At 41.0% G+C, this 9,054-nt stretch overlaps 1 protein-coding gene across 1 annotated transcript in view; it reads left to right on the top strand.

Moving 5' to 3' along the window:
- cUnh5orf15 (chromosome Un C5orf15 homolog) overlaps window positions 1-7,617 on the top strand; it is a 9,848-nt gene extending 2,231 nt beyond the window's left edge. The window contains exons 2-3 of the mRNA XM_080436449.1: window positions 3,660-4,705; window positions 5,172-7,617. Coding sequence (XP_080292575.1) covers window positions 3,660-4,705; window positions 5,172-5,306 — 1,181 coding nt within the window. The 3' untranslated portion in view covers window positions 5,307-7,617. The remainder of the gene's footprint in view (window positions 1-3,659; window positions 4,706-5,171) is intronic.
- The last annotated feature ends 1,437 nt before the right edge of the window (window positions 7,618-9,054 follow it).

Raw genomic sequence — 9,054 nt, 5'->3', positions numbered from 1 at the left:
TCCATGATGAAGTTCTCTTATTGTAAAGACCTTTTTTTGTACCTGGAACCTCCACAATATCCCATAGAACCTTTTTGAGTAACTTCCTTTTCGGAGACAAGTTCTCAAATGACCGCAGTAGAGATAACTGAAAAAAAGATAACATTAAACTGTTAAGGTGTGCTCACTATCAGGTTTAGGGTCGGAAATGACACCCTAACGCACTGAACATGTTCCCCTATACATTCATTGTGTGCACGCCACTGTAGACTTTGTTCTGTTGTTTTTAGTTACACAGGGTGGGGCAGGTTACAGGTATAGCTGCATAGTTGTCATATGAGCCACCATATAGGCTAAGTTACACCTGAGTCAGACTAGTCTGATGGGTTTAACCACCTTCAGCATTTTACCCCTATTTTGGGAAAGTCATTAAGGCAGGTACACACAAAAATAGCCAAAACAGCAGATCTACAAGCTCACAACGCATGACTTTGCAACTCGTTGTGAGCTTGTAGATCTGCTGTTTTCACTATTTGTTATACGACAAAGTATATAGGGCTTAAGTGATTAAAGGAATTGGCATCAATTCATAATTGTCTATTCACAGCTGAGGCCTTATAGCGTACATAAACAGACCATTTTCCTGTTAAAGGCTTTATTTTTTCACACATTTGCATTGAATTTTTTTTCATATAAATCTTTTCTCTTGGGCCTATTTTGGGACTTTTCAAATCAATCCGTGCTTTAAAATGCATAACATACAATAATAACGCAACTTTGACAAATATTATTATAATGATATTTAGTGTGTTGGATTACGTTTCGAGTCTCTACAAGTTGATCGTATTACCTCACTGAAATAAATGCCAGACCATCTGGCATGATGCATTATGTATTATTAGAGCAAACATTACTAATGTTGCCTAGCTAAATACTGCAAAAGATGTACTGTTATAAGTAGCCTATACTGCGGAAGATATAGGTTACTATTATCAAGGGGGAGATTATGTTTTGGTCCATCTGTTTGTCCGCGACTAATCTCACAAACCACAGCACTGATTTGATCACATTTGTGTGCATGCAGCTGGTAGGCCAAGGAAATAAATCCCAGACCATTTTTCAAATGACACAAAAATCCTCAAAGATCCACCCTCTTGCAAATCCACCAAACCACCAATCTGTCTTGCTCAAATATGACATTCCCCAATGTCATCATCAATTTGATATACTACTATGTATATGATATATATTGTATATATATAGTATCTACACACATACAGTATAATGTATTGGCCATATCTAATGCGTATGACCTCGGTCTTACATGATATATATGATGTACTGTGTATGATATGATATAAAGTATATGATCTAGATTCACACATATAATGTATTGGCCTTATCTAATGCGTATGACCTGGTTCTTACAAGCAGAATTTAATGGCATATTAACGCAGCTCACATTTGTGACCATTGCCGTCACAAAGGTCTCCTGTTTATACTGGGTATTTATGCTGGCTGTGGCCCATCGGTATGAATAGCGTCTTTCTTCTCTCGAGGCGCTTCTTGCTCAGGACCTCAAATCCCACGAGTTTCTCCTCCCATCTTAGACCAAGCAACGCCTTCTAGCCCCAGAGCCGCAAAATAATGTTGACTCTTGTTTGTTAAATGGTGTCATTTGTTCTGGATGCCTGGCTAAAAAGTACAAGATGAAGTCGAATACAAAGAAACGGCAATAATGGAGCGTGTTTCAACACTGGGTGGGCAGCGGCCATCTGTTGCATTGGGTCTTTACATCGTTAAGTTGTCCCATTTACAACACTGGCCTGTGGGCAATAGTTTTAAGTTGCAGGGAAACAACCAGGAGCTGAAAAGTACAACAAATGGTCTTGTAAATAATGGCCACTGAACAGCTTCCCTAAAACAATCAATGCAGTTAACCACATTAACTCTGGCATCCTGGCTGTTTTGAAGGGGGGGGGTATATTTAAAAAAATGTTCTCTCTAGCTCTATCTCTATACATATTTTTGTACATATTATTAAAAAAAAAGCTGATCTACAACCTTGTTGTGATTGTAGGTCGGCTATTTTCGCTTTGTGTTGAAGGAAGTTTAAATGAGATGTGTTGTAAAAAGAGTGGCTCATCTCTCCAGCTTTTTAGTTAACAGAAAATATATTTATTTATGGGGTTCTCTCCCCTGATATCACTCCCTGAAAATGTCCTTTCTGTTCACTTAAGAGCTGGAGAGACGGGGAGACCCATGTTACTGAATAAACACTCTATAGCAATAATTATCGGATTATAGAGCTATTTAACACTTGCACAAAACATTCATATGCACAACCCCTTTAAGCCCTGAAGCCAATGTTAATGCAGGGAGACAGTGCTTGGGTTGGAGTCGGTTTGGTTTAAATTCAGTCAGTTAAAAAAGTCAAATCGACACTTTAATGACCGAGCATTTTGTAGACCCAGATTTGACTGTATGACGTCTTGCATACTATTTGTTCCCATTTCTGATTTGTGTTTCTTTTTTAACAACTTGTGGTCACACACCTTGACTAGATTTCTATTTGTGTTGTTTACCTATTCATTTCCATTATAACTTCGCAGTCTGCCTTAGAGGGTCTAGAGCAGTGGTAGGCAACAATATCTGACTGACAGTCCCAAATAAGTAGAATATGGACAGCAATGGCTTTGCATTGATGAAACCGAGTAGGATGAAGTATGAACGTGTAGTTCTCTTTCCATTCTTCTTTGAATGTTCTGTTTTCACTGTCACCTTTAGGCCTACTCTTGACTTTTGGATGAAAAACTTGAAGTGTGGTTCTTTGATTGATTGAATATTTTATTAGGCATAAAGTAAAAACAGCACAAGTACAGTTAACATTTTGACTAAAAGGTCTGTCCAAAAAAGTCCTTACAGTCTTGTTTCCATTGAGGTCCTTGTTTCACATTGCTTCACATGCTTTAAACAAAACACAGTTTATTTCCGTTTTAAGAAGTGACCTTGAACCATGAAAGAGCTCTTGTTTGAAAAAGGAGTGTGCGTGTCTGTCTCCAGATAAAATTTCCTTTTTTTTATATAAACCTTCTTGATGAAAGAAATGACCTCTAAGTGCAACATTCAAGGATGCAGCCTGCACAAAATGATTTGGGTTTGGGCTTCTATCTACACATGTAACATTTGATTACACACTGTTATATTAGTAGTTATACCACCACACGCACACCTCTATTTATTAACTTTTATAGCAATATGAATAATATAGTTATTGTACATTTAGGTGAGGCCATTGATTGTGTTCTGGCCCGCCATCTAATGGCTTGGAAAAGAACTGTCCCATTGGCCCGAGGCCAAACTTAGGCTGCTGTATTTAGCGGTGAGGATGCTATTTCTCAATAGCTTCACTCACTTAGGATGTTGGAAATGAAGGCGGCATTTATTAAGCATTAAGTCAGGAAGGATGGCAGCCTGTCTCTCTCTAGTTGAAAATAAGCTACTGTAGGCCAAGTGTTGCTTAAACGTTTGGGTAAATATTTGAAGTTAAATGAACAATTTTACAGTCTACCATTAGGGCCTCTGCACAAACATTTACAAATTTGATGCGAGTTGTGTTTTGTGTGTACAGAAACGTGAAGACCTAACTTTTGATTTTACTTGTGTATTCTTTTTAACAGCGGATGGAGAGGGAGACACCCCCCTAGCTGTTGCCATGACAACTCCAGCCAAAGACCCAGCCACTGTGGCCCTCAGTGATGGAACAACACCCGAGAAGCCAGGTGCTGTTGGCGGAAACCCTCAGTCAGATGTGACCCTGCCGAAGGAGCCAGAATCACTGGAAGCCGATCCTGCAACTACAACAGACGTCAAGGTTGAGACGACGGCTCTTGAGGACCTTGAAGACCTGACGACAGTCATGGAGGAGTCACCGGATGTCCAGTCCCCAGCTCAAGTACCCAAAGAAGCTCCAGAACCTGAAGCAATAGCTCCCGTAGCTCAAGAACCTCAAGGAGCTCCAGGAGATCCGACGGTGGACCCAGACGCACCCGTCGTTATTGCCGCGTCTGACGACGGACAACAAGAACTGTCTGACAGCCAAAACACACCAGCCCAAGACAGTCCAGTCGAGGCAAAAGACCACACACCAGAGAGGCCAGAGGATGAAGATGGTCAGTCACCAGGTCTAGAACCTGCATCTCCTGCTGCTGATGCTCCTAAAGCTTCAACAGCAGCTCCCAAAGTCCTCAGCACTGTCAAAGCTCCCGAGCCGACCCAGCCAGAGCAGACGGTGGACGTGTCCGACTCCAAAGTAACCGTCGTCCAAGACCCGTCCACGGAGCAGGCTGCCGTTCCGGACACCCCGCAGGCCACAATCATCGAGGAGCCGGAGTCCCGCCCTAATCCCGACTATGACGAGGGCGGCGACGACGACGACGACGACGAAGAAGACTACCCTGACAATTTGAACCCGATCAACCGGGGGGACGACGACGCCGCGAACGAGGACGGCGACGACGAGTTTGACCCGAACGTGGACGGCATCGACCAGAGCAAAGACCTGGTGGCCATCAGCCAGCAGGACTCTGGGAGGATGGAGGTGACGCGCTACAAGGCCACCACCGTCTACAACACCGAGGACGAGGACTCGCACTTCTTCTTTCACCTTGTTATTCTGGCCTTCCTCGTGGCCATCGTCTACATCACCTACCACAACAAGAGGAAGGTGAGAGAGGGCGTGAAAACCCAGCACTTACTTATCCAGCGTAAATTATATTATAATTTATATTTATATATGTATTTACTTATGGTCCGGGACAGTGGGTTTGCAAACTTTGCATTCCCAAGGGCAAGGCACACCAATGGCGAGTTAAAATCTCAAGGCATCCCTGTATTCGTAGTGAAAATAGCTGCTCTACAAGCTCACAATGTGTCAAATCGCGATGTGTTGTGAGCTTAAATAAAATAAATTATTTCATATTAATACGCCAGGTAGAAAGTGGTTAAAACTGGGACACATCGGTTGCATAACTGCCGATACCGATGTTGTCAAAAGAGTGTTTTGTCTTCAAGTCAGCAGCACGGCCATTCTACATCTTCTAGAATCAGCCGCTGAGGTCCATCTTAACTCATTTTCCTTTCGTCTCTCTTTGTATCTTTCACCCCTACTCTCCTCTTTCTCTGCCCTCCAGATCTTCCTCCTGGCCCAGAGTCGTCGCTGGAGGGACAGTCTGTGCTCTCGTAACAACGTGGAGTACCACCGTCTGGACCAGAACGTCGCCGAGGCCATGCCCTCCCTCAAGATGACGCGGGACTACATTTTTTGATTCACAGCGAGGAAACTTAAGACTGAACAAAGCCAGTTGGCCTATATTATGCTACGTTGCACGATGGCGCCGCGCACCGTAAATAGCAGCCCTACAAGCTCACAACGCGATGCATCCGCGATGCGTTGTGAGCTCGTAGTTCAGCTATTTTTGACGCTCGCCGCTGTCGTACGATCAAGCATTAAGTGGGCTTTGTGTGGCTGGACGGACGCATTGTTCTATGCTTTAGCCCTATAAAGCTCAATTGGCACTTTGTTCTGATTTCGAAGCAAACCCTGAGAACGGGGGAAAGTTGATCAAGGATTTTCTTTTGTTGTTTTTCTCTGTGTAGAATGGCACCATTTAGTTTTTAAACCCTTCTGTTATTGGTATTTGTTAAAGAGTTTTAACATTATTTGATACCCATATTACAAAAGGATCATTCTAAAGGAATGACTTTATTTCGATTTTGATGTGATTGCTTTTGAGGGGATTTATATTTGTCTTAATGGGAAGAGTGTTTCAGCCTTACGGTTCTTCTACATGTCTGTTTCTTTGCACATTTTATCTTATGTTCAAATAGAGTAGCTATGAATATGTGTAAATATAACCTTTTAGATAATATAATAATATAATGTTTAATAATTGTTTTGTTTTTAATTTCCCCGAGACAGTTCTGTGTAACTGTTATCTATAAATCTACTCACAAACCATTTGATTCACAGTCCATGTGACGTAACAGGGCATGATGCACATTTTGGCACCGCAAATTAATCAAAGCAGCCATACAGAAATAGCTAATATAATACATAGTCATTCCAAAGGTATACAACCCTCCTGACTTGTAGTCGTGCTATAACATGCATATCTTGTACTTTTAAAGGCCTTGTGAAAGCCAAATTACTTTAAGTTGTCTTTGGGCCCAATTGCTGCAGGCGCTGAAGCTTGTGAGATATTTGTCATTGTTGGTCTCACCAGGCGAAGAAGAAAAGCGGAGCAACATAAGTGAAATGGCATTGACAACCCCCTTACTAAAAGATAAAGTATTTTACTGAAAAACTGAACAAATTCATAAATGGGAATGTGGATACTTTCATCAGATGACATAACCTCTCCTCCCATTCCATATTCATCTGAACATAAAGTCCCACGGTTTCTTTTTCACTTTGTATAAAAGTGGTGTAAAATCCATGTATCATTGATTGAAATGACTGTTGAAGGGATGAGTTGTATGCTTAAGCTATTTAAGTGGATACCTATTTTGACAAGATACGGACTTGCCAACAACTTTTGGGGCAAGTTCCACTTGCCAGACAACCCCCCCCCCCCCACATATCACCTTTTATTTTAATGAACTGGTACCTCCTTTACTACTAATTTAACTGTCCAGATTGTTGCTATGCACAAATCCCAAGGCTGGCCCTCTTTGTTTATGACTTCGATGAAGTCTCTGTCATATAATTGCAGTCTTCATGCTGATAAATGAGTTCCCTCACTCTCACGGAGAAGTTTCTCTTTTTGGGTTGTCATTCAGGTACCTCCAACACAATAAAATTACGGGTCAATTTATATATTTTCAGAGTTATATTAACCCTTTGAATTCGACTGTGTATTATGACTCAAACAGACTCTTAGTTGGTGCACTGTGTGCGCGCATTCATTTGAGATGTTGCACTCCTTATACAGTATCAGTGGTTCTCTAACATTTTCATCTCAAGGACCCCCAAAATTGATATGTATTTGGCCGTAGATCCCCATTTGTAAAGATTTTTGTGCCAGGGATTTGTCAGGAATTCTGTAATGATTTGTCGATTTACAAGCTCACAACGCGGTGTTGTGAGCTTACCGGTTCCTAATTTTTCTCCTGGGTGTCTCCGGAACCCTCGTTGAGAACCACTGCCTTATATGACCTAATGTGCATGTTGGCATTGTTGGCACTGAAATAGACGTCATTGTCATTTGTCACTCAAGTGTACTCGTCCCTACCTGGGGAAGAGCCTGTCACCTTCACCACCAGTTTGTCTTATTGTCACAAGCCTTCATTTGAAATGGATCAAAATGTCAAATTTGTGACATGAATCCACTTTCATTCACCGAACTCATTCAGACGCTGCCAATTATTTACAGTTCAGGCACAAGGAAAGCAGTGTGTTGAATATTTGAACTTCATGTCAGGAGTTGCATGATGGTGCCATACAGTAATACTAGCTGTGGGGGGAGAAGAGATGATGGTGTTTGGACACTGCTTTTGCAATCAAATGTAGAAATACAATCTTTTTTTTCATTTTTAGTTTTTGGTCAATAAAGCACAATTGTGTATGGATCTCTCAAATGCTCCGTCTCATTTCATGTCTGATGCGTTCATCTAAAACAAACCTTGCCAATATGATCTGAAATGTATTTGTGTTGTGTTGAGGAATCGTTCATAATGTTACTTAAAGCTGCAATCCAGAACATATGCTCATGAATAGAACATTATTTTAATCAATCTGTATAGTATGTTAATACAATGTAAGTGTGCTGTGGTTAGAGGTGGTTTCCCATTCAGAAATGTTAGAACCTAGGGTCAGGTAGGACACACATTGGTTGAAAAGTAGTACTGGCTCAAGCTTATAAGTGACACACACACACACACACACACACACACACACACACACACACACACACACACACACACACACACACTGGCAGGTGTGGACAGTCGGTGAGTGCACCAGTTGACAGTTAAATGCATCTTGACATTTTCTGCCAGTCTGTACCAATGAAAGGTTCAAAGCCATTGGGGGCAGTTTAGAAAGATGAGGAAATAGGAAGAAAGCAGTCAAAAGTATAGTTTTTATGGACATTTTGTAAAAGCTGTCTGTCTATCTTTGGTTTTACTCTGATGCTTCGAACGATCAAAGCCATTCAAAGCCAGGGGTGTTTAGAAAGAGCAAAGTGGAGGAGGAAATCAGACAAAAGTATAGAGGTGGCCTTGCCCTTAATAATACTAAACTTAGTTTTTAAAGCATTCTGTTACAAAGTGCTCCTCCTAGAGTCTAGACCTTCCCTCTCAGCTTTCCTAGGCTAACACCTATAAAGCAAATGATCTCTTCCCTCTCCCCAAAACAATGGCAATCTCACCACCAAGTGGCACAAACATTTTTATGTGATCATAGGATCAATTTGTGCCATTTAATTAATTGTGCAGGTTTGTGCGTCATCATTTCTCATTTAGGCACAGATGTAGTAAGGTATTTAGTCACTAGATGGCAGCAAACACACACAGATAGATTGTATTTCAAAGCAGCCATTCAGGTAGCAGTTTACATGTTTAGCGTTAACCCTCTGCTCTCTGTGAGCTTTTTGCAATGTAGTAGCCCAGAGCAGTGGTGTAAAGTAAGTAAGTAACTAAGTACATTTACTCAAGTACTGAGTCTGTAGTAACAGACTCAGTACTTGAGTAAATGTACTTAGTTGACACTTAAGTACAGTACAATTTTGAGGTATTATTTTCACTTTACGGGAGTATTTCCAATTTTTAGTACTTTTACTTCTACTCCATTACATCTCAGAGGCAAATATTGTACTTTTGCTCCACTACAATTATTTGAAAACTTTAGTCACTAGTTACTTTGTAGATTTTGTATTATTATTACAAAACTTCATTACCCCCTTCAGACCTATATACATTTCGGCCATTTGAAAATAGCCGATCTACAAGCTCACAATGCATTGCCGATCTGCTATTTTCAAAAGATTTTATACATTTGAAAATTTGTGAAATGAG

The sequence above is a fragment of the Gymnoscopelus braueri genome (genome assembly GCF_963280865.1).
Source record: "Gymnoscopelus braueri genome assembly, chromosome: 8".
Taxonomy (NCBI): Eukaryota; Metazoa; Chordata; class Actinopteri; order Myctophiformes; family Myctophidae; genus Gymnoscopelus; species Gymnoscopelus braueri.
The sequence above is the reverse complement of the archived record's forward strand: the minus strand, read 5'-3'. Positions and strand labels throughout refer to the sequence as shown.